This window comes from Perognathus longimembris, chromosome 15, assembly GCF_023159225.1.
Source record: "Perognathus longimembris pacificus isolate PPM17 chromosome 15, ASM2315922v1, whole genome shotgun sequence".
In the NCBI taxonomy this organism is placed as follows: Eukaryota; Metazoa; Chordata; class Mammalia; order Rodentia; family Heteromyidae; genus Perognathus; species Perognathus longimembris.
This window is the reverse complement of record NC_063175.1, coordinates 40878456-40904603: the sequence shown is the minus strand read 5'-3', so window position 1 is coordinate 40904603 and position 26148 is coordinate 40878456. Positions and strand designations below refer to the sequence as shown.

At 36.7% G+C, this 26148-nt stretch overlaps 1 protein-coding gene across 3 annotated transcripts in view; it reads left to right on the top strand.

Moving 5' to 3' along the window:
• Dym (dymeclin) overlaps positions 1-26148 on the top strand; it is a 276321-nt gene that overhangs the window by 83299 nt on the left and 166874 nt on the right. For all 3 annotated transcript variants that reach the window (XM_048363482.1, XM_048363481.1, XM_048363480.1), the window contains 3 exons: positions 2672-2797; positions 4521-4663; positions 25120-25302. In XM_048363482.1, the coding sequence (XP_048219439.1) occupies positions 2672-2797; positions 4521-4663; positions 25120-25302 (452 nt within the window). The remainder of the gene's footprint in view (positions 1-2671; positions 2798-4520; positions 4664-25119; positions 25303-26148) is intronic.

Below are 26148 nucleotides of genomic sequence, written 5' to 3'. Positions count from 1 at the left end.
ATGCATAGTGTATTAGGATTTAGAACTTGGGTGTTAAGTACAAGGAGTGTGGAGGAAGAGAAAAGGGAAAAAGAAGGGGGAGAAAAGGAGTGCAGTGTGATTTCTGCAGGTACATAAAGTATTTGTGTGTAAGTATATAATTCAGTTCTCTGTGGAGGGTAGTATTACCAGGGATTGCAAAGGGATAGAAAGGTAACAATAAGGAAATTACAGGGTGTGTCTTGCTTGGATGACTTGCAAGAGGAAGAGGAAGAAAGAAAAATAAAGACAAACTGCCAACAACAGTGTTGTCAGGGAAGGAGAAAATCCTATTATTGTAGGGCTCTTTTAGCTATGACTATGAACAAGACTATAACTTTCTTCTTTCAAGAGGTTTGAGATTTAGTAATTTTGAATTCTTCTAGTCATTGTTTGCCTAGGACCCTCATCTAAGTAGACCTTTCCCATAAGCTTTGTATCTGAAGTTAGTCTGTGGAAATACAGGAAAGGTGGCTGTCAACAGCCCACTGTTTTCATTTTCCTTTTTCTATACTTTGTTATCAAACCATATTTCTCCTTTTTAATTTAAAATATTTTATATTTTTTAACTTTTTTATTGTCAAAGTAATGTACAGGGGGGTTACAATTACATATGTGAGACAGTGAGTACATTTCTTATCAAACTTGTTACCTCTTCCGTTTTTCTCCCACCTATCCCCCTCCCTGCTTCCCTCCTCACCTTCCCCTGAGATGTACAGTTGGTTCACAGCATATTGTCTTGTAAGTATTGCTGATGCATTGGTACACCTTTTACCCTTTGTCTCTCCATTTTGGTGTTCCTCTCCCCTAGTTCCAATAAACGTACATGCAATACTCACTATACCAAACTCAGTTACAGTGACATCAAGGGTAAAACCATGGGAAAGAAAGACAAAGGAAAAAGACATAATTTCATAGGGTGCATTGGAAATAACAACAACCAAGACAAACCACTTATTTCCAAGTCTTGTAGTTCTTTTCGCTTAGGATCATCTTATGTGATCATACGTACATTGCTATTGAGCTATTGTGCTCCTCTGCTAGAACCATCCTAGACAAGTGCTAATTGTTTCCAGTGAGTGAAACCATAGAGTTTGTTTCTTTGGGTACAAACAAGATCACACTAAAGCAGCCAGCACAACTATGTTTATTGCAGCACAATTTACCATTGTTAAAATATGGAACCAACCTAGATGCCCCTCATTAAATGAATAGAGCAAGAAAATGTGGTACATATACACAATGGAATCTAGTAGAAGGAATGACAACCCCATTCATGAGGAAATGGAAAGACTTTAAAAAATCATTTATTTTCATTAAAATTTACTAATTTGTGTTTATCAGTGGGATTCAGTGTGATATTTCTATCCATATGTACAGTGGTCATTGAGTATTCTTTAATAAGCCATTTTATAAAATGCAGACCAAGGTAAAACTAAATGTCAAAACATCTTTTCTTCCTTCCCTTCTCTCCCTCTGTCCCTCTCTCTTTCTTTCTTTCTTTCTGTCTTGGGGCTTGAACTCAGGGCCTGAGCTCTATCCCTGAGCTCTTTTGCTCAAAGCTAGCTTTACCACTTTGAGCCACAGCTCCACTTCCAGTTTTCTGGTGGTTAATTGGAGAAAAGTCTCATGGACTTTCTTGCCTGGGCTGGCTTTGAACTGCATTCATCAGATCTGAGCCTCCTGCATAGCTAGGATTACAAGTGTGAGCCATCAGCGTCTGGCTCAAAACATATTTCTGTCTGTAGTAACTCCATAAAGTATTTAGTTGATTTTAAGTTTGGCAAGTTCTAGAGTCAAGTTACCTTTAAGTTGTTTAGCAAGGGGCTGGAGGTGTGGCTCACTTGGCAGAGCGCTAGCCAATGAGGCAAAATGTCAGGTACTGGGTTCAAGTGCCAGTCTCCCACCTAAAAACAAGAATAACAAATATTGGTTTTGAAAGAGAGGGAGGAGCAGAATAGAAGGATGCATTTTCCTCATAAATTGTTATGTTGAATGAAGTCCCCTTTGTACAGCTACTTAAAGATAATTTTAAAAGAACATTAAAAAAAGACTTGGAGTATATCATTATTCTGATTGCAAAGAGATTTTCAGCTCCAAAAGTCATTGTTTTCTTGCTTACACTGTGACTTTTCTGCAGTTTTACATTGTTGACTATTTCTTTCTGTGTTACTACTAAGCAGAGATGAATGCACATATCTTGAGTGGGTCTACAGAGCAGAACACTGCTTCTGATTTCAACAATACTACCAAATAGATGTGTTTTGCAGGAGGAGGTGGTTAGGGAAAGTAGAAAAATAGTGAGATTCCAGACTCAAATGTAAGAACTCATGACTGAGAAAGAAAGGGTTTAATATTTTGGCTTGACATAATGTTTATGTTAAACATATTAGTATTTTAATTGCTTAAAGTTAGCATAAGCTAATGTACAAAAATTTTTTTGTAATATTTATGTATATAATGTACACTGATCAAATTTATGTATCCTGTATTAGTCTTTCTGAAAGGCCTTCCTACCCATACCCCCTTTAATAGTTTTTAGTGGATTTCATTATAGTATTGAAAATGTTTTTAAATGTGCAATTTATTGAGAATAGAGCAATGTGTTAATTTTCCAAACTGATTATTATTCTGTTTTCCCACATTTCTCTAGAGATATTACATATGAAATATCAGTGGAAGCTATATCAACAATGGTTGTTTTCCTTTCCTGTCAACTTTTCCACAAGGAAGTTTTACGGCAGAGCATAAGTCACAAGTATTTGATGCAAGGTCCATGGTATGCTTCTGTTTAAATTTGTTTGGATTCTTATTGTGTAATCTATTACTTCTAGTCTTGCCTTCAAACCCAAGTGTTGGTCTATACCTCCAACAAGATGTTTCCTCTGGTCATTCTATCGTTACTTCACTTGCAATGCATAAGGACTAAATTCTGGTTCTTGTTTAATCTAGCTCTCCTCCCCAAACTCATTGCTTTTTCTAATCCAGAGAATTTGTATCTGAATCTTTCTCTATAATGATAGCCAAAATGACCTTGGCTTGAAGTAGTGCGTGGCATTTTTGTGCTTTAAGCACCTTTGCTAAAGCAAGTCTGTGAAGTTCTTTTTTTTATTTTTAATTATCTCTAGGTAGTTGTATAAAGGGGTTTCACTTCAACATGTCAATATGTCAGTGTACGTGTATATCTTGAGCAATGTCATTCTATAATGCCAATGGTATTGATGATGCATTTTATTAAGTTTTTCTTGTGAATTTTTTATACCACTTGGGCCATCCCTCTAGCTGGCATTGCTATAGTTATTTTTTAAGTACCATCTTCAGTCTATGCCTGATTCTTTTCCTTTATGCCTCCTACATGGTTGGAATGACAAGTTGTATACCATCACACCCAGCTATTGGTTTGAGCTGAAGTCTCTAGAACTTTTTGCCCTAGTTAGGCTTGAACTTTGATCCTTCCAGGGATAGATTCTTCCCAAGATTGCAAGAATGAGCCACAGCACCAGCTTAAGTTGAATTTTTTTTCTAAATAACTGTTCTAAATTATTGAGTTTTTTTATAGAATCCCTACAGTGCTGAATATTTAAACCAGATTTTTAGGGAGGAAGGCATATCTAAAGTACATTGCTATATCCACAAACCTGAGAAAAATGTATTATAGATTATAAGAATTGGTTTATTACCAGTTGAAAAATTGACGAAATAAAGTAGCTTTATACTTAATGTAATCTTTTACTATTTTAAATCCTTTTTTTTTTTTTTTTTTTTTTTGCTGATTACGTATTACTACCTTTCTTCAAGGACAGGTACTCAGGGGCTGGGGATATAGCCTAGTGGCAAGAGTGCCTGCCTCGGATACACGAGGCCCTAGGTTCGATTCCCCAGCACCACATATACAGAAAACGGCCAGAAGCGGCGCTGTGGCTCAAGTGGCAGAGTGCTGCCTTGAGCGGGAAGAAGCCAGGGACAGTGCTCAGGCCCTGAGTCCAAGGCCCAGGACTGGCCAAAAAAAAAAAAAGGACAGGTACTCAGTTATACATTAAATTTATACTATCTCACAGTGCCACATAGAAAACAAATAAGATAACAGACACTTGAGTTTTAATGATTTGATTGGTATCTTCATGTGTGGTAAGAGACAATGCCAGAATTAAGACTCAAATCTCATTTCAATTGGGCACTGGTGGCTCACACCTATAATCGTAGCTACAGGAGACTGAGATCTGAGTACCATGATTCAAAGGAAGCCCAGGCAGAAAAGCCCATGAGATATTTATCTCCAGTTAGCCACCAGAACGTTGAAAGTGAAGCTGTGACTCAAATGGTATAGTATTACTAGCCTTTAGAAATAAGCTGTTGTGCCAGTTCTGGCACAAAACAGCATCAACAAAAAGCTCATCTCAACTTGTCTTTGAGACAATATTAATGGCTAAATTAATTCCGTGTCATTGTACAGAATTAAGTGGTTAGTATAATTGAATTTGATTTTTTTTCTTTTTGTGTAGTCTTCCATTTACCAGCAAACTTGTGAAAACCTTATTGTATAACTTTATCAGACAAGAAAAGCCACCTCCTCCAGGAACCCATGCCTTTTCCCAGCAATCAGAGGGGGGAGGACTGCTGTATGGACTGGCATCAGGAGTAGCAAGTAAGTCCCATCAGATTTTTTTCAGTTCTTTGATACATATATATAAAAATATATATGTATGTGATATATATGTATATGTGCATATATATGTATGTGTGTATGTATATATATATATTTCGAATTACACAGAAGAAATTCTGTTCACTTAGCTGCTGCCATTAATAGTTGTATTGGATCTATGCATCTGACTAAACATAAGATACTGAAAGTAATGAAAATATTAATATTCCCATTATGCACAGTGATTTGTGGCTAAATACATAGAAGTAACAAATAGATTATTTACTTACACAATACCACTGTTCAGGAATAATGTCTCCATATTGCATGAGTCTTGCTATAAGTAAAAATAAAACTAAGCCTTTGGAAGCTTTTTACTCCTTGTGTTTTGAGAAGAAACCCTTCTGTTTTAAAGACTTTATATGGTTAATTAAAAATGTTTCTGTTAAACTCAATAAATCATTTTTCATTGACAAAGTAGCACATACGAAGAGTTTTGAACTACGAAGTTGCACAAACTTGACTTTTATGATTGAGAACAAATACCATAGCTAAAGAAAAGCCTTTTTCTATGTTACAGAGGTTAGACCTGAAAATGGAAGTACAAAATTCCTTTGGTTCCTTGGTTTGTTAGCGTGGGGCCCAGTTCCTGTGAGATAGCAGAATTCTGAAGGAGAAACAAGAACAAGACACTTGAGCTGTCACAGTTTGAGTTGTCTGGTCTGTACTGGTGGTCTTATTTATCAAGCAGTATACTCTGTCTTTCAGAGTGCAGAGTCTGGGCCAGGTTTCCCCAGTGGAACATGGCTATAGTGTACTAGCTGTATTCAAGCAGGAACATTAATAGGGTAGGTAGGAATAGGCAGTATTACATGATATCTTACTCAGTAGTGGAGTTTGATAAATTGTCACTAAAAACAGCAGGTTTGTTTTGTTGATTTAAGGATTATCCATGAACCAGATGTTGATTTGTTTTCCTGTGGTTTCTTTTAAAAGTATTAAATACATTGCAATCACATGTACTCTTGCTCTTATATAGAGAGCTGTAACTGATGTTGGTTCTTTGAAGTACTCGCATCCCTCCCACCTAGTGCCTGCATTATTTTAGATAGGGAAGTTATATACAGCTCAGCTTATGACCTCACAATGCAACATAGGAATGGCCTTTTGTGTACTATCTCTGCTCATTTAACTGGCACAACTACTTAAAAGCTGAGCATTGTCAAATATTCTAATGTGATTAGAGATTTTTAAGGGGAGATAGTAAAAGTCTGTTAATTGCTTTCTTGAAAAAATGGTAATACTTGGCAATTTTTTGAAGCAAACATAGATGTGTACATAGTTATTGTTTTTCTCAGTTTTGTGTTGTTACTAGAACAGGTGCTGAAAAATAGTTTAATTTTAAATTTTGGATCTCTTTCTAATTAGTTAGCAATATACCATAGAAAGGTCCCCTACCCAGACATTGTGATACATGCCTATAATCCTAACATTTAGGAGGCAGAGGAGGGAGGTTCAAAAGCTCAAGGATAGTGTGTGCTACATATTTAGTTCAAGGACAGCTGATACTATAGTAAGACCCTGTCTCAAGAAAGAAAGAGAAAAGGAAAAGCTCTACTGGTAATACTGAACAAATTAGAAAATAATTTAATTAGAAAACAGTGATCAGAAAACCTGGACACATTTATATACTACAGTTTACACATAAGACCTTTGAGGCTGGAGGCATGGCTCAGTGGTTGAGTACCTGCCCAGCAAGCATAAGGTCCTGACTTTAAACCACAGTGCTATAAAAAAACAAGAAAAATTTTTTACTAGGTATTCAAAAAGTTAAGAAGTTGGTATCGTTTTGGTCTACCTAAGCTTTTAAAACATGTTTTGAAAAAATTGACTAAATTGCATATCCTTGTCATATTTTTGCTGTTTCTCCAATTGACTTTTCATTTTATGTGGTGCAAAATTTGGCCAATGACAGTTCGAAAGGAAAATTTGATTGCTAAATAGATATTTCCACAAGAGCGTTTTGCCTTCCTTCCTAAATGAACTTGCCTTGACAACAATCACCATGGTATCATTTCTTAGGCACTACTTTTTCTAAAAGGTTATTATATTTGATTTTGTCTATTTGTTGATAAAATTAGCCAAACATTTTAATAGAAAAGATTTGATACTGACCTAACCTGAATTATAATAAATATTACAAACTTTTAGTTAGTCAAAGATAACAGTAGTGTTGGCAGTTTTGCTTTGAGTCACTAAGGCACTTAATCTACAAGAACATTACTTTAAAATATTGTAGTGAACAAATGAACAACTTTTATCTTCATGACTTGTTATGCTCTAGAGGAGGAGCTATGGTTCTAAGGTATAGTCTTAGCATGGACTAGTATAACAAAATACTGTAGGCTTGGCATCTTAAATAAGTGGCATTTGTTTCCTCACAGTTCTAGAAGTTGGGATAGGCAACCATCAGATGCTAGTATATTTAGATGTGGTGCAGTCTCTTTTCCTGGCTTGCATATGACCTTGTTTCCTCACTTGATAGAGAAAAGAAGTTCTGGTGTCAATTTCTCTTCCAAAGGGAGCTCTATGCTTGGCGCCTCATGTAAACCTAAATGCCTCCCACAGCCCTAACATTTTAGTCACACTGAAAGCACTTCAACATGAATTTTGGGGATGACCATTTGGGGGTTTTTGTTTGCATTTTTGGATTACTATAATGAAATATTTGAGGAAGACTATTACATAAGAAAAAAAAAAAAAGATGATTGTTTCCAAGTTCTGGAGTTTAAAATCTCAAATCCGGTGGGCCCTATTGGTTTTACTTCTACTGATAGATGGCATTGTTCTTAAGACATATCATGTAGCAAGAGATAGGGAATGGCCATTTCTGTGTGTCTCTTCTGGCCTTCTCCCTCTTTTCAAATTGATGTATACCCATTGTACATAGCAAATTCAATATAACATTGCCATACACTGTGATCATAGTAATCCCTTATTGTTCTCTTATCCTTCTTCTGCCTCCCCTATTTTCCCTTTCTTCTCTACCTCTTTATTCATTCTCTCCCTTTTTTGAGAGCTCTCTCGTTCATGTTTTTGTTTCTTTCCCCATAACTTCTACAAATGAGAGAAGATATTCGATATTTGTCTTTATGAGAATGGCTTATTTCACTTAATATGATGATCTACAACATACATTTTCCAGCAAATGGCACAATTTCATTACTTTGAATGGCTGATTTAAAACTATGGTTAAAAATTATGTTCAGTACATTTTCCCCTTCCCTTCCCTTCCCTCCCCTCCCCTCCCCTCCCCTCCCCTCCCCTCCCCTCCCCTCCCTCCCCTTCTTTTTTTATTGCCAGCCTTGGGGCTTGAACTCAGTGCCTGGGCACTGTCCCTGAGCTTCTTTCGCTCAAGGCTAGTAGTACTCTACCACTTGAACCATAGTGCCACTTCCCACTTTTTCTATTTGTGTGGTACTGAGGAATTGAACCTAGGGCTTCATGCATGCTAGGCAAGCACTCTAACACTAAGCCACATTCCCAGCTGCACATTTTCTTTATTTACCTATTTTCTTTATCCATGATGGACACCTAGGATGATTTCATAATTTGGCTATTGTGGATAGTGCCTTGATACACATAGGTATATAGATATCTGTATAGTAAGCTGACTTTGATTTTTTGAGTACATACTCAAAAGTGGTACAACTGGATCATAGAGGATTCTATTTAATTTTTGAGGAACTTATATACTGATTTCCATAGTGGTGGGCTATGTTAACCTATCATCAGTAATAAGAGCATCCTTCCCTTTGGCAGCTCTTGAACAGCATTTGTTGCTTTGGGTTTTTTTTTTTGTTTTTTTTGTTTTACAGTAATCATTCTGACTAGGATCAGGTAGAATCTCAATGTAGTTTTGACTTATATTTCCCTGGTAACTGGGTTTTTTTTTTTTTCATGCTTGTTGGCCTTTGTACAAGAAGTATCTGTTCCATTCAGATATCTATTTTATTGATTGTATTGATTGGCTTATTTATTTTGGTTTTTAAGTTTTTTAGTTATTTGTATAATTTTTGAAATTATTTTTTGTGGGATAAATATCTGACAAAGATTTTCTGAAGATTCTAGACTGTCTTATCACTGTTATTTCTTTTGCTATACAGAAGGTTATTTAGTTTGGTGCGGGGGGGGGGGGGGAGTCAGTCCTGGGGCTTGAACTCTGGGACTAGGTGCTGTTTAGAGCTTTTTTGCTCCAAGCTAGTGTTCTGCCACTTGAGCTCCTCCTCTAACTTTTTGCCCTGGCTGGCTTTGAACCTCAGATCTCAGCTTCCTGAGTAGCTAGGATTATAGGCATGAGCCATCGGAACCCAGCTATGAAGAAGTTTTTTATTTGATACGTTTGGGATTTTTTTTCCTTTTTATTTCCTGAGCTATTCAAGTCCTGTTCAGAAAGCCCTACCTAAGCCTTTATCTTCAGTTGTTTTCCCTGTGCTTTCCTATTGTTGATTCAGATTTTCAGGGGTTTTGGGGGCTTGGGTTTTTTTTTGGTCTGTTATGGGGCTTGAACTCTGGGTCTGGACACTGTCCCTGAGCTCTTGAGCCACAGCGCCATTTCTGGTTTTCTGGTGGCTAATTGGAGATAAGAGTTTCACAGACTTTCCTGTCCATTCTGGCTTTGAACCATGATCCTCAGATCTCAGCCTCTTGAGTAACTGGGATTTACAGGCGTGAACCACCAGTGCCTGGCATGAGATTTCTGAGTTTTATATTAAGTATTTTCAACTATTTTGCATTGAGTTTTAAACATCTCATAAAGACATCAAGACTTTACCTTCTTGACCTCATCTACCTAATCACTCTTCTAAGGCTCCACTATAGTTGGATTAAATGTCTATTCTCTTAATATCATTAGCACAAGACTTTGGGGATTAACCTCCTGCATGAATTTAAAGGAGAAATGATAATCAAATCATAGTACCAGGAGTGAAGTATATGATGCTGGAATTTTGCTTGCTGAAAATTTCAATTCGTAGTAAGGCTACTAGATTCTTTTTACTATTGATAACTAAGGTACCATTTGGCACCAATCAGTGGTCATTCATTATTTTAGATTGCAAAATTTAGTAGTGATGATGAGGATTGTGGGCAAAAGTAGCTTACTCATAATTTATTCTAACCACACTAATTTGTTTAAAAGCATGTTGGTAAAAAAAAATTCCTGTAATTAAAACAGATTTTATTTTCTCACTTTGACTCAGGGCATCATTTTCATTGTCCTTTGAGGCAGGTTCTTGATTATGATAACTTGATATTATGAGGAGGTACTGATTGGACTCTAGATATTGGCATTTGGTAGACCTTGAATTGAATGCCAGACCTACCATTTACTTCTTTAGCTGTTCTTATAATATTAAACTCATGATGACTTAAATTCCCCATCATAAAATGAGAATAATACAATAGTCACCGCCATATTCATGGTTTCACTTTCTGTAATTTCATTTTACCTACAGTCAGCTACAGTCTGAAAATATTAAGTGGAAAAAATCTAGAAATAAACAGTTCATAAGTTTTATGTTATGTGCTATTCTGAGTAGTGTGATGAAAGCTCACACTATCCTCCTCTTGCCTGAATATCCTTTTTTTTTGTGAATATCCTTTTGTCCAATGTATCCATGCTGTATATACAGTGTCACTGCCCATTAGTCACTAAGTAGCTGCTTTGGATATCCAGTTAACTATCATATCCTGTGGCCAAATTAACCTTATTTTATAAATGGTAGACCCAAAGAGCCAGAGTAATGATGTTGGCAATGTGGATGTGCCAAACAGACAGTGTATGTTTCTTCCTTTAAGTTGATAAGGTTAAAGTTCTTAATATAGAAAAACATATAAGCCAAGACTGCTAAAATCTATGGGAAGCATGAATCTTCTGTGAAATTATGAGGAAGAAAGAGGAAATCAATGCTAGTTTGTACTGCAAAAGTTATGTAGAGTGTGATAATTGCTTGAGTGACCTACTAAAGACATTACACATGTATATGTACATATAGGGAAAGTATTGTCTGAGTTTAGTAGGATTTGTACTTTCTGGCATCCTCTGGGGGGTGTGCAATGTTTATGCTGCAAGTAAAGAAAGGGTTACTACTCTGTCTCTGTAAGACTATTCAGGAACTCATGTGAGAAAATCAACAGGAAAGAGACTGGCACCTCATGGGAACAGAACAAATGATCATTAATATCATTAGTAGCAACATATCACCTAATGTTTAAAATGCTAAAAAAGGGGAAAAAACATGAACTCAGTGAATAACAGGATTATTCAGAGTTTTAATGTAAATAATGAGCATCAGATATTTGTTATATATATTATCTATTTGCATTGTAATTTTTTTTTGTGGTGCTGAGGGTGGAACCTGGGCCCTCCTCCCTGATAGGCAAACACTGTGGCACAATGATACACTCCTTATATTTGTATTGTGTACTATTATATATTATATATGTAATGTTCACATAATGTTATGCATAACAATTATGCAGTCATGCCTTACTCTAGTGTGTGTGTGTGTGTGTGTGTGTGTGTGTGTGTGTGTGTGTGTGTGTGATAGCCATTTGTTTTTAGGGCCTTAGTAAACAAAACAACACAGGATTAAATCAAGTCCAAGAGAATATGGTGCAGTCAGGAGACTTGGTAGACAGGAAATGTATGGGACTACTGCTGGTGTTACACAGCTTACTTAGTAAACATTTTTTGATCAAAAGTATATATAATGCAGTAACTGCAAAGACTAATGACATCATTTTTTATCATTATCAAGGATCATGCACTATATATAATTCAATGTGCCATGCTGTCAGCACATTCAGTTTGTTTATATCAGATCACCACAAAAGTAACATAGTGCCCTAGACATTATGCTGGCTGTGTTGTTACTAGGCATTAGGAATTTTTTAGCTCTTACCATGATTTTGTGAAGCTCATTATAGATTTGGTTTGGTTATGTGGTATATGACTGTAATAGATACTTCAGATAGTCATTTAAAGAAATATGTTGAAAATTTTGTATTGTGAAGAGAAGTTATAACATTCAGATTTTCTTTGAGTCTACTCTTCATTATTCTTGTCTTCAACTGCATTTTCAAGCATTTGTAATTGCTTCTAATATCTAAAATAGTGCTGACACAAGGATGGGTTGCCTGAAATTTCTTTTATGTTTTAACAAAGCAGTAATGCGATTAAAACTGAGTAGGTAATATTCTCAAGAGCCAAGTCTAATTAAATGTGTTCTGCCAAACTGCACTTTCCCTCACAAGTACTGAGGTTCTGCACAGTGCCTTCTGATAGCAGGTTTTTCCACTTGAATGAGCCACCAAAAATGTTATTTTTCTTTTGCTTGCAGTTGTGGATGTCCAAAGCTTGTTACAAGGCCAAAGTAGTGATTATTTAGGCAAGTGCTGTAACAAATTAATAAAGTAGAGCTTAAAGGTTTAAGCTAATTTTTCCCAGTGGTTGTTATTGAGCACATTATTGAATTCATTATGACAAGTAGGGTATCCAGTAGTTATTATTTATTTTATATAACAATTAGTTTTCTCCATAGTTTTGACATTTTCTGAAGTGACTCATTGAGAGAGAAAAAAATGCAGTAGGGGAAAAAGTATGTGACGCTCAGAAACAGGCATAGATGTGAAAATAACTCAGACTTTTTAATGAAAATGTTTTGAATTTTCAAAAAAGAAAGTACTTTATAAGTAGAATACCATTTTTTAATTTATAAAGACTTGGTAGACTTTATATACCAAGTACAAGAACAACCACTTTCCCCTTTTTACAATTAAACTCCTCTTGAGACTTAAAAATATAGTTAATTTCATTTTACTGTTTCCTTGGAGTGTTTCCTTGTAGGAATAAATACAATGAAGATTTAGAATAGTGTCTACAATGTAAAATGGTTCTAACTATTTGTAAAGTAGTAATGTTGATTAAAGTAGAATGTTACTAAAAATAAACTTAATTTCATATTGTTTCACATTTTAAACATTTTGATAGGTATTCAGTGATATTTGTCAGAAATAATATGATGTCAAAAATGCAGTTTCCTTTTTTGTTTTTGAGACAGAGTCTTACAATGTAGTTCAGGTTAGCCTGGAACTCTATTCTTAAGCCTCCACTTCCTAAGTGCTGAGATTACATGCCTGAGCCATCATACCCAGCTAACATACAATTTACCTTTTTTCTCCTCTTTAATTTGTTGGATACTTGTAAACCAATTTTCAGAAATGGCTTTGAAATGAGTATACCAACCCTCTGTTTTCCTCCAGCAATTTGTAGGAAAGATTGATGGCCCTTTTATGCCACAAGTAGTAGAAGTTCGTTTACATTTACAATGAGCGTTTGAATAATATAACCAATTTCAGTTGAAATTTCAGTAATAATTTTCTGAAGCTTGCAACAAATGCTGTGTACTTGGTATTAGTGTGTTACACTGCATTTGGAACTTCTCTAATGGACATTATTTTATTATGAGATTTAGAAATACTCTAAAATGGTAAAAAATTAAATTTAAAAATAATATAAAGTTATGAAATTCATAGAATTTGAATCTTTAAGAATACAAATCTTAAACTGTAACTCCTCTCTACTTCACTTTGACAATAAAGGGGAAAAAGTAAAAAAAAAAAAAGAATACAAATCTTATTCTTTGAAAGATGAAGCAATTAAAGTTTATTTTTAAGCTATTAAATCCTGTATCAGGGGCTGGGAATGTATCTTAGTGGTAGAATGTTTGCCTAGCATGCATGAAGCCCTGGATTTGATTCAACTGCACCATATAAATAGAAAAAGCCGTAAGTGGCTCTGTGGCTCAAGAGGTACAGTACTAGCCTTGAGCAAAAAGAAGCCAGGTACAAGTGCTCAGGCCCTGAGTCCAAGCCCCAGGACTGGCAAAAAAAACCCTGTATCAATCAAGTAAGCTTAACTTATAGTTAAGCAGTTATTAAGTTATTAAACCTACACCAATTTCAGCATGGGCTTTTTGAGTAAATTCAGAGTAAGTTTATTTAAGATTATTTGATGACAGATTTTGTGAAAGGCAGTAAAACTAAGTTAAAGCTAGTGTAGTAGTTGTGTGTGTTTATGTACGTACACACTCATGTGCATACCTGTGCCTGTGGTCGTACCTGTGTGCCTGTCCTGGGGCTTGAGCTCAGGGTTAGGGGGTTCCCTGAGTATTCTTGCTTAAGGGTAGCACTCTACCACTTACATTACAGCTCCACTTCCGGCTTTTGGGGTGCTTAATTAGAGACAAGAGTTTCATGGACTTGCCTGCCTGACTAGTTTCAAACCATGATCCTCAGATCAGACCCCTGAGATGTTAGGATTATAAGTGTGAGCCACTGTTGCCTGTCTTGGTCATGTCATTTTGAGACCATCTTTTATATGAATAAAGATCTTTTTAAAAGTCTTTATTAAGTTATTCAAAGAATTTTTTTTTTTTTTTTTTTGGCCAGTCGTGGGCCTTGGACTCAGGGCCTGAGCACTGTCCCTGGCTTCTTCCCGCTCAAGGCTAGCACTCTGCCACTTGAGCCACAGCGCTGCTTCTGGCCGTTTTCTGTATATGTGGTGCTGGGGAATCGAACCTAGGGCCTCGTGTATCCGAGGCAGGCACTCTTGCCACTAGGCTATATCCCCAGCCCCTCAAAGAATTTTTGGAAAATAGAATTACTGTTTCTGCAGCTTGCTTTGAAATGCATTAATAAAACAAGCAGTGGTGATGGACAAATTAAAGAATATGTAATGGATGGGGATGCCATCATAAATATAGCAAAATGTTAATGTGAAGTCTAGGTTATGTACATACATAAATTCATTATATAAATTTGCTTAATAAAATGTTGGAAATGGGGAGGAAGTGAGGGAAGGAGTGACCTTGTCCAAAAAGAAATGTACTCATTACCTGACTTACGTAACTGTAATTGCTTTATTATAACTATAAAAAAGAAAAAGAAAAGCAAAAAATGAAGTTGAAAATGGAATTATTCTGAGATGGACTCCTCTATTTCAGTGTGTCCATTAAAAACAAAGATATAAAAAAAGCTATATATTTGAACCTCTTTAAATCCTTCTAGAAGTACTAAGACTAGACTTTGCCTTGACACCTGACTGCAAGCTGATTAGCTATTTAAGCCTGGAAAAGTTTGTAATCAAGCATTTCCTCATCTGTAAAACACAACAACAAAAAGACTATTCCTTGTAGGATTATAGCAAATGGGCCCCGAAGGTTCATCAAATTTGATTGGATGAATGGTAGGGCGAGAGCAAGTCTCACAGACTATCCTGTATGGTCTGTCTTTGGACTCTGATCATCAGATCTCGATTTCTTGAGTAGCTTGGATTACGAACATGAGCCACCAGCACCTGCCTTGTTTGCTTGTTTTTGAGACAGCCTTGCTATAGACCAGGTTGGGTTTGAACTCATGAACTCTTGATTCTCCTACTTCTACCTACTGTCCTGGGCCCCCATGCCTGGCTTTACTTATTTTATTCTAATACCAATGGCTTCTGTTCAACCTTCATATTCATTTCTGCATAACTCATAAGGTCCCACACAGGATAGAGGCCTCCCTTTGTCTGACTCAAAATCCTTCTACTTACATTTCTTGTGTTAACTGGGATGGCAGTGGATGGCAGTTTATGTACCATCATGCCCAGGTTTTATGGGTTAAGAATGGGTCTCGTGAACTTTTTTCTCTGGAAGGAATATACTGTCAGTTTTCTTCTTAGGTATACTCTGTTCAGGAATTAATGCATGTATAAAAGAAGACATATAAATGTCCAGCAGAATTGTTTGTAAGAGTTGAAGCATGTCAGATGACCATTGACATTGGATGAAGAATCTCATATGCAGCTGAAGGACCTACCTACAGCTACACATGGAAACCCAGATGGCTCTTACAACACAATTTTAAAAGGAAAGAAGCAAGTTTCAAAAGGACACAAAGAGCATGAAAATTCAGAAATGGACAGATCTGTATTTCAAAAGCTGAAAAAGTTAAGCTTTATTGTTTAGTGTTGTGTCTACAGTGGTGAAACTATAAAGAAAAGTAAAGAACCGAAAGCTAGGCATAGCAGTGTAGCTCGTTATCCCCCACTCGGGAGGCAGATGCAGGAAGAGCTTGAGTTTATCTGCAGCCTGGCCTGTATACTGAACTAAAGACCAGATTCGACTACATAGTTATACTTTGTCTGTAACAAAACAAAACTTATTATTATAAAATTGTAAGAAGTATTTCATAAGGAAGAAACAGCTTTACATGCCCTTATTTCCTAGCAAACAGCAGTAGTTTATTATGAAAATAAAGCACATCCCTGTATGTTTGAAAAGTATGAGTCCTAATAAAGAAAGATACACTAAGTCCAAATTACCTTTTAGTAATTTCAGATCCTGATTTAATCATACCAGGAAAGCAGGCTTTTTTTTTGCCAGAAAGCATCAGGTTATTTTCCTTGTTCTTTTGGCTCTGTGAGTAATAGCACATGTTTTTAGGCATCCTGCTGCTTGCTTTCAGAAAGAGAATGTTTTGGGAAGATTGTCAGTACTTCTGCCAGTTCTCATGTTGTTACTCATGATGTGGGCACATTTTCTCCTGAGCTAAGTGAAAGAAGGACATAAAGGACAGGGTACGGAAGGTAATTAGCTGTCCCTTTATCTCAAATAGAAAGAGCATGTTCTAGGGACACTACAAAGATTTTACTCAAATGTGGTATGGCAGTGACTAGTATTGGACACTCTCCATTTTAGCAGACTATGTGAGCACCAAGAAGAGAAACATTCCCAGAGTCATTTGCAACCAAATATGATCTATATTTTGTTCAAAGCAGAAGTGGCCTGAACAAACTTGCAAACTTGAACTCTCTTTTTAAAGTGTTCATGGGCTGGGAATGTGGCTTAGCAGTAGAGTGCTTGTCTAGCATGCACGAAGCCCTGGGTTCAATTCCTTAGCATCACATAAACAGAAAAAGCTGGAAGTGGCGCTGTGGCTCAAGAGGTAGAGTGCTAGCCTTGAGCAAAAAGAAGCCAGGGACAATGCTCAGGCCCTGAGTCCAAGTCCCAGGACTGGCAAAAAACAAAACAAAACAAACAGAGTTCATTTACTCACCTTTCCCTTTTGACTTGAATGACAAAGTGACATCTGGAGCTAGGTTAGCCATCTTGGGCTACAGGTTATCTTAGGAATGGCAACCAAACACAGTGAATCAACAAGAGGGGAAAAAACCTGGTTCTTGAGAATCCTGAAGCAGTGTACATACCCTGCAGTACCTCCTTTTGCATTTGCATGCCGTTTTTATTCAGGTCTGTTTGTCCTCGCTCTAAATGTGCCATGAGTAATAACACACAGGAAGTGAATACAGGGCCTAGCTATATTACACTAGCTTTCTAGCATGGGTTATTTGTAGAAGTTTCCATTTAACATCATTGCAAGCAGAATGGCAGGAGAAAGCCATGTACTTCATCTGCTACCAACTTTTGTTCTCAGTCTCCTGTTATTCTTGTCATACTCTTCCTAAAATTAGGCATTTACATATAAGGTAAAAGAAGCAACACAAACAGGTAGTGAAACACACAAAGAATCTTTTATTGTGCATAAACCATAAATCCTGAGAATTATGGCAATTTACACATTCTTGAAAAGCCATTAGAGCCCTTTCCAAGTGCTCTTTAAGCTTAGCGGTAATGGAAGGTAAGGCAAATGAGTATGTAACCAGTGCAGAAAAGGCTCAGTTTTATAATTTATTTTCTAAATTTATGTACATTTAAAATTCGACTTCACAGCGTACATATCCATGTTTGTTTTATTTCTAAAAAGTTGTTACATGTGAGTTTAATTAATTAGCCTCTTTGAAATCTTAGTATGAAGTTAATGGCCCAGAAAATGTCCCCATGTTTATTTTGTGACTGCTTATTCCTAGCATGTCTTCTCCAAGAATTCATACATCTTACTGGAAGAATCAGAGTATTTGTGATTTGGATCTAGTAGAGTTTCTGAACAAACTAGACTTTTCTTTTTCATCTTCCAGAGTGATATAATATCTTTTTAAAACACTGCAGTCTGTACTTTAAACCTGCTAGTTTAGAAATGAAAACTATCATTAAATCTCTGTTTTTTGATAATTTTTATGATTTGAAATTTTACTTTGTCCTTTTATGAAATTCCTGTCCAACACATTGGACTTAGTTCCATTCTTCATGTTTCTTTTTTTTCTTTTTTAAAATTTTCTTCATGTTTCTTAATCTTATTAGAATATCCACTTTATCTCATCTTCATGCTAGGTAATTTTCTCAGATTTAGTTTTCAGTTCGGTGCACTAATTATTTTCATCTATCTGAGCTACTATGAAATCTTTTCATTGTGGTTTCAAATGTTTGTTATAACATAGGCAATAATATAACTTGATGCACATACAAATGAGAGATTGAGTAAGGTAAGAACTCTTACTGGACTATTGAAGTGGTAAGATTAAAATATTGGTTACTTTGTCACAAATCATTTACTTAGAGTGGTGTTTAGGAAGTTGGTCAGAGTGGGTTGAGGGGAGAATGGAAGTGTAGGCAGAAAAATAAGGTAGTTAGTGAAAAGTGACATAGAATCTAGTGAGGTTATTTTTTTCAAGCAGGAAAATGGCATAGCGTATTTATATTCTGTGATACTAATAACTCAGTTTAATGTAACACATACTTGTTACTTGTTAAACGTTTGCATTTTATAGAGTTGACATTTAATTAGTGATGGAGAAATGATAGTCCAAAGGTATCATTTCCTTGAAAAAGGTACATTTCACTCCTTTTATAATAGGTTGAACGCAGTGTATACATGTTATAAGTAATTGTATAAATTTCAAAGGTAGAAAAACAAGGTAGTTCTCTTCTAGAGGTTATAATTTTTGTTTACTTTTTGCCAGTCCTGGGGCTTGAAGTCAGAGACTGGGCACTGTCCCTGAGCTTCTTTTGCCTAAGGCTTTACCATGTGAGCCACAGCACCACTTCTATCTTTTTCTGTTTATATTGTACTGAGGAATTGAACCCAGGGCCTCATGCATGCTAGGCAAGCACTCTACCACTAAGCCACATTCCCAGCCATAATTTTTTAGTTTTTTACAAAAAGGTAATAACAGAGCCTGGAGGTTAAGGATTGTTTGGGGAAATGAAAGAGAGCAGTACACAAACTTCCTTAGGTTCTTAGGCTTTTTGGACAGAGTCTTGGAACATAGAATAGGTGGTTTAGCAAGGCACAGCTGTGCAGTAGCATAGCTACGGACAGAAAGAGAAATGTAATACTAACAAAGACTTCACATGCAGTGAAGCCTTGTGATGTTCACAGGGTGACATGTTGCATTGTTGGGTTTTCCTTAGCTGAAGTTGAATGGTTAGAGTAGGTTAAAGGTTGTTGGCTTATGTTTCTCTTCCATCATTAGCACACTAAGTGCTATGTTTGGTTGGGGCGCATCTCACTGTCAGTAGATATAAAGGTCTCGCCAGTGTAATGCTGGGTTAATGACCAAGGACATGGGGAAATGTTAAATGGACAGGGATTGTTTTGTTCCTCTTTGCCCATGGTTTTGCTTTCTGTGGTTTTAGGTTATTTGTTGTCAGTTGTAGTCTAAAACTAGTAAACAAAAAATCCAAAAAAATTTGCTTTTCCCCCACAGAATATCAAATCTTGCATTGTCAAATACCAATTCAGGGCTGGGGATGTGGCCTAGTGGCAAGAGAGCTTGCCTCATATACATGAGGCCCTGGGTTCAATTCCCCAGCACCACATATACAGAAAACGGCCAGAAGTGGCGCTGTGGCTCAAGTGGCAGAGTGCTAGCCTTGAGCAAAAGGAAGCCAGGGACAGTGCTCAGGCCCTGAGTTCAAGGCCCAGGACTGGCCAAAAAAAAAAAAAAAAGAATCAAATACCCATTCAAAATAACTTTTATTATAGTGTATTGTTATAATTATTCAATTTTAGTTATAATTATTTTACACTCTGTCTAATTTATAAATTAAACTTTGCCATAGTTATGTATTTGTGTGTAGGATAAAACATAGTATATGTAGGTTTGGAAGTCGTTTTAGGTATCCACTCTGTGCTTAGAACTTATTTCTGTGTATAAGGTGGCACTGCTCCACAGTTAGATACTCAGAGATATGTTTATTTTTCTATATATCAGTGTTTCCAAAACATCAATCCTATCCACACAGCTGCTATGTTTTATTTTATATTAGTACAACTTGAATTTTTTCACTTTAGAGTGACTTAGGTTTCAGAATTTTAAGCATATTATTTAAGGTAAATAATTATGCTTTTTTACTTTTGTTTTTGTGCCAGTCCTGGGGCTTGCATTCAGGGATTAGGCACTGCCCTTAATCTTTGCTCAAGGCTAGTGCTTTACCACCTGAGTCACAGCTCCACTGCTGGCTTTTTCGGGTAGTTTATTGGACATAAGAGTCTCACAGACTATCCTGTATGGTCTGTCTTTGGACTCTGATCATCAGATCTCGATTTCTTGAGTAGCTTGGATTACGAACATGAGCCACCAGCACCTGCCTTGTTTGCTTGTTTTTGAGACAGCCTTGCTATAGATCAGGTTGGGTTTGAACTCATGAACTCTTGATTCTCCTACTTCTACCTACTGTCCTGGGCCCCCATGCCTGGCTTTACTTATTTTATTCTAATACCAAGTAAATTCTTAGAAATTATCAGATTGATATGCTAGTATTATATATTTCTAATTATATCAATATATTCTGTATTTCTAATAATCACTTTTTAAAATTAAACATTTTTTAAAAGCTTTTCTGTGCCACACTTTTGCTCCCCGATATCACCAGTGGTCCAGTGTTTTATGCTTCATATTTCAATATAATGCTCAGTCTACCAAATATTCTCTTAGGGTGTGTGTGTGTGTGTGTGTGTGTGTGTGTGTGTGTGTGTGTGTGTGTACTAGGATTTAACCTCAGGGCCTCATGTTCTCACTTAGTTTTCTACCCAAGGCTGGTACTCTATTTCACTATAATGCTCAGTCTACCAAATATTCTCTTAGTGTGTGTGTGTGTGTGTGTGTGTATGTGTGTGTGTGTACTAGGATTTAACCTCAGGGCCTCATGTTCTCACTTAGTTTTCTACCCAAGGCTGGTGCTCTACCACTTGAGCTATATATACCTCCACTTTCGGATATTTGCTGGTTAAGAATCTCTTGGATTTGTCTTCCTGGGCTGGCTGTGAACGATAAGTTTCAAATCTCAGCATCCTGAGTAGCTAGGATTATAGGTTTGATCTGCTAGTACCTGGTCTTCATTTATGTGTGTGTGTGTGTATGTGTGTGTGTGTGTGTGCACTTTGCACACCAGTCCTGGAGCTTGAATTCGGCCTGGATGCTGTCTTGGAACATTTTTGTTCAGAGCTAGCACTCTACCACTGAGCCGCAGCTCCACTTTTGACTTTTTTGGTGGTTAATTGGAGATAAGAGACTAACAGACTTTCTTTTCCAGGCTGGCTTCAAACTGTGCTCCTCAGATTTCAGCCTCCTGAATAGATAGGATTACAGGCAACAGGCCACTGTTGCCTGGCTTGTAGTTTTCTTTTTCAAAGTCTTCCCTCCCCTCATATTCTTACCAGCTTCTATATAGTTATCTTAAAATTTAAAAGTTTTACAAGAATAGTAGACAAGGAATTTTATAAATTCTTTGTAAAAAAAATCTCAGCAATAATATTACAGAACACTATGGTGCATAATTACATTAGTTATAGCCAAGCACCCATGGCTCCTGCCTGTAATCCTACCTCCTCAGGAGGCTAGGATCTGAGGATCACAGTTCAAAGCTAGCCTGAGCAGGAAAGTCTGTGATGCCCTTATCTCCAATTAACTGTCAGAAAACCAGCATGGAGTTGTGGCTCAAAGTGGTAGAAAAAGAGCAAAAAGAGCTCAGGGACAGCGCCCAGGCCCTGCGTTCAAGCCCCACGAACAACAAAAAGAAAAGATTGCATTAGTTATGATATTGGTTTGGTTTTTAATAGAGATCAGGCATCAATGGCTTCATCAAGATAAAAGGCTGTATTTCGCTTAAATTAAAAGCTAGTCTTGGGATATAGGCCACTTTGCTGAGTTCATCAAGGTACAAGTTGTAGTTCTCTTGTTTTTCTATTCATTCATGCATATCCTTCTGCACAAATTCATATCTGACGTCCATCACTATGCATGAGGTATAACCATTGGGAAGAAAGGATATGAGTAAGACGATCAATATCTTTCTTCTTAAAGATATGGCCTAAAATTTATTTGCTGCTGTCCCTTTGATTGGAATTTAGTCACATTGCTATGATTTCCTGCAGGAAAAGGTTGGGAAATGAAGGTGTGTGTAGCTAAGTCCTGGCATATTTTATTTATCAAAAGGAAGGCTGAGAATATGGTTTAGGCCATGGTGTTTTTCCTGGAATGCATGCTTACTGACATTATTAGTGAAGCCGTCTTTTCTTATTTTGCTATGATATTTTTCTTGCATGGGAAAGGCACAGGTGTGTTAAGTGTTAGCTTTATTTATTGGGTCATTATGGCAGTTAAAATTGGTTTTTAATTGTTTATATGTTTGTCTTCCCATTATGCTAACTTCCTGAAAGGTAGAGAATAAGCTTTGCTTCTTTGTAGTTTTGGTTCCTGGAATAGGGCCTCTATATGTTAGCTTTCTCATTACTGTGACCCAAATTTTCCTGTTAATAATTTTCTAGAGTATCATAAGTTCAAGATATGAATATGGTCCTTCAGCAGATTTTTATTACAATGCTGACAGTGTTTATTATCATTTATTTTTATACAGTTCTGCATGAATAGTGTGTTGTAATATACTTGTTATATATAAGAAATCAATTATAGTTTAGCAAGTAGCATGTTTACTGATATGAAAAAATGATAATTTACCTTTATTTCTTTAAGTCTTAATAAAATAGTGTTAGGGGGCTGGGAATATGCTCTAGTGGTAAAGTGTTCACCTCGTGTACATGAAACCCTGGGTTTGATTTCTCAGTACCGCATACATAGAAAAAAGCCAGAAATGGCGCTGTGGCTCAAGTGGTAGAGTGCTAGCTTTGAGCAAAAAGAAGCCAGGGATAGTGCTCAGGCCCTCAGTTCAAGCCCCAGGACAAAACAGGCAAAGAAAATAGTGTTGGGCTGTGTGTGTGCATGTGTGTGCATGTGCGCTGTTCCTGAGGCTTGTCCATAGGCCTCGGTGCTGTCCCTGAGCTTTTTTGCTCAAGGCCAGCACTCTACCACATGAGCTATTTACAGCTTTTTGGTGGTTAAATAACAATAAAAATCTCACAGACTTTCCTACTTTGAACTGAAGTTCTCAGATCTCAGCCTCCCGAGTAGCTAGGATTATAGGCATGAGCCACCAGTATCCTGCCAGCTCTGAGTTAAACTTTTCCCATACTGGAGTTTGAACTCAGGGCCTCTTACTCTTGCTGAGCTTTTTTGCTCACCAGTACTCTTAACATTTGAGCCATGGCTCCAATTCTGGCTTTTTGTTGGTTAATTGGAGATAAGACTTCCAGGGATTTGTCTGACCAGGCTGGCTTCAAACTGTGATCGATCCACAGATCTCAGTCTCCTGAGTAGCTAGGATTAGAGTTGTGAGCTACTGGTGCTTGGTGAGTTAAAAATAATTTTTTTTAATGAGAGAGATTTTCTTCTTTATTATATTTATGTCTCAATCCTGTCATACTTTGTATCTTCATCACATTTTGATTGTTAAGTATATTCTTGAGTCATTACTTTAAAACATATTAAGTAAACACAAGATTTTTAAAGCTAATTTCACTACTTTTTAAAAAGCTTTAGCTAGATGATTTTTATTTTCAAACTTATTTTGAAGACCCAAGGGATATAATTTTAAAACTTTGGGAACCATCCTTAATTTGGCTTTTGGAAGAAATATACTGTAACTTTCCCTTGTTTTTCTGGTGGAAAGATTTTTTTTTTGTAATGCCAACAGGAAAATGCTATTCCATTAAGGTTTTTGGGTCATAGATCAGAGTCTTGGATCAGCAAAAAGAAATGAACTTTTGGAAGAATTCTGGGCCAATATTATGGGCCAGTCTAAACTACAATGTAGGCAATGGCAGGCTGCCTCAGTCTCCTCATAAGGAAAAGCAACATTTAGTACTATTTACCAGAAAGGATCCTCGATACACTCTCTCTCTCTCTCTCTCTCTCTCTCTCTCTCTCTCTCTCTCTCTCTCTCTCTCTCTCTCTCTCTCTCTCTGACGGAAGCTTTTGGTGGAGGGAGAGTGAAGAGCAGAGTGAAGAGGCAGTATGCTAAAAGAAAATCTGTACTTTGTTTATGAAATCTGTCCAGGAACAGTTGACTCCTATTTCTCTAGTAATAAAGACAAGCAGCTATGATGACAATCCAGAACCAATACTTGTATTTTATCTTGGAGAGACTTTTGTGATTATTTTTGTTGCAGATTGAACTTTCTAATAGTGTTTTTCTTTGCTTGCAATCCTGGAACACACAATGATGGGTACAGGGGAAGCAGTCACGGAGCAAGCTCAAAAGTGGAAGGAAGTGACCTAATTTTTTATTTTAAATGTTACCAATAAACAACACATCTTTCCCATGGAAAATAATTGAGTTTGTCTTCTGGTTGTTACTTATTCAAATAATTTTCATCTTAGTAGATGCTTCAAGTTTCTCAACTATATTATAAATATTGTTTTGAATAAGTTTAAATTTATGATATATAATTAACAATTATTAGTTGGCATTTTTTTACCCAGATTTTTCTAATGAAAAGGAGGGAGAGCACATTAGTTAATAGAAACTTTAAACTTTCTGTTTCTGCATGCCTTTTCTGTCTTGTCACCTTTTTCTTGGTTCTCGAGGCTCTTTTCTTTCTCTCTTGGAATATAATCTCTTCTTGTTATCCTTACTCTTCTCAGTCACTAAGTCCCTTGGATGTAACTTCTAATCCACCATTTATTCTGGATTATTCTTCATGTCTTTTTGCATTTTGTTCCTCGCCTTGCTCTTTCTTCCCTCTCCCTCTGTCCTCTCCCTACCTCTTCCCTCCCCTCTCCATGCTGCATCCATGGTATCAATGGGAGTATGTACAGTGCTTGCAGATATTGACCATTATGCATTGGTATAATTTACATATCTTCATACATAAAGAAAAATCTAGAAATAGTGTAAGGAAGTTAAATAATGATTAGCTATGGAAACTAGAAGTAGAATAGAATGTGATTATGGACATAGTTATTACAATGTCTTATATTACTTGGGCAATAGGAAAATTTCCAAATAACGCAGTTGTTTTGCTTTTATAACAAGTATATTTTAAAGGGTAAGAAGAATGAAATTTTGTACAGAAATACATTACTGATGACAATAATCCTGTGTTTTCTTCTCAAGCTGGTCTCTGGACTGTCTTCACATTAGGCGGTGTGGGCAGCAAAGCCACTGCTTCTCCAGAACTTTCTTCCCCTCTGGCCAACCAAAGTCTCCTGCTTTTACTGGTGTTGGCCAACCTGACAGATGCTCCAGAGGCACCAAATCCCTACAGACAGGCCATTATGTCCTTTAAAAACACGCAAGGTTAGTGAGGATTTTTTTCTTGAATTGGTTTTCTAAGGAGGAGAGTATTGCTTTACTCCCTATTGTTTATTATCTTTCAGTTTTGGAGATGTGTGTCAATTTGCTTTTTTCAAATTGGTTATGTAGAAATTCCTGTAAGTTTTTCAGGGTAGCCAAATAAATGCTAGAAGAGCTTTACAGGTCCTTTATATTTTCTAAACTTATATTTCTTTTGGAGATAACCAAATGAACTTGTACTTACCTTAGAGCAGCCTGTCCTACCTATGAAGGATAGGAGTTTAACCCATGAAGCCCAAATAATAGGTAGTTTTATATCAGTCTCAGGCCTATAATCCTAGCTACTGAGGAGGTTGAGATTTGACAATCAAGGTTGAAACCCAGCCTGGACAAGAAATTTTGTGAGACTCTTATCTCTATTTAACCACCAATAAGCCAAAAATGGAGGTGTGATACAACGCTGTCCTTGAGCAAAAACAACTCAGAGACAGTACCTAGACCCTGAGTTCAAGCCCCAGGACCAGCACAAGAAAAAATAATACGTTCTATTCAGAGTTTTATAGGACTAAAACTTAGGACAAAAATCAGCAAACCTTTTCTGTAAAGCAGCAGTAGCATTGCATGGCCATCTGGTCTCTAGTACAATCTCTTCACCCTGCTATTACATGAGAGCAGGAACAGAGAGGCTTCTGATTTCTGGATCCATTCTAACACACATTTCTCATCATTGATACATTAGGTGTGACAGTTGTATCTCTGCCAATTCTGGTATTATCATTTACAGACTGTCTTAGTCCATTTGAGCTCCTGTAATAAAATACCCAACAGTAGGTTATGTATGAAAAAAAT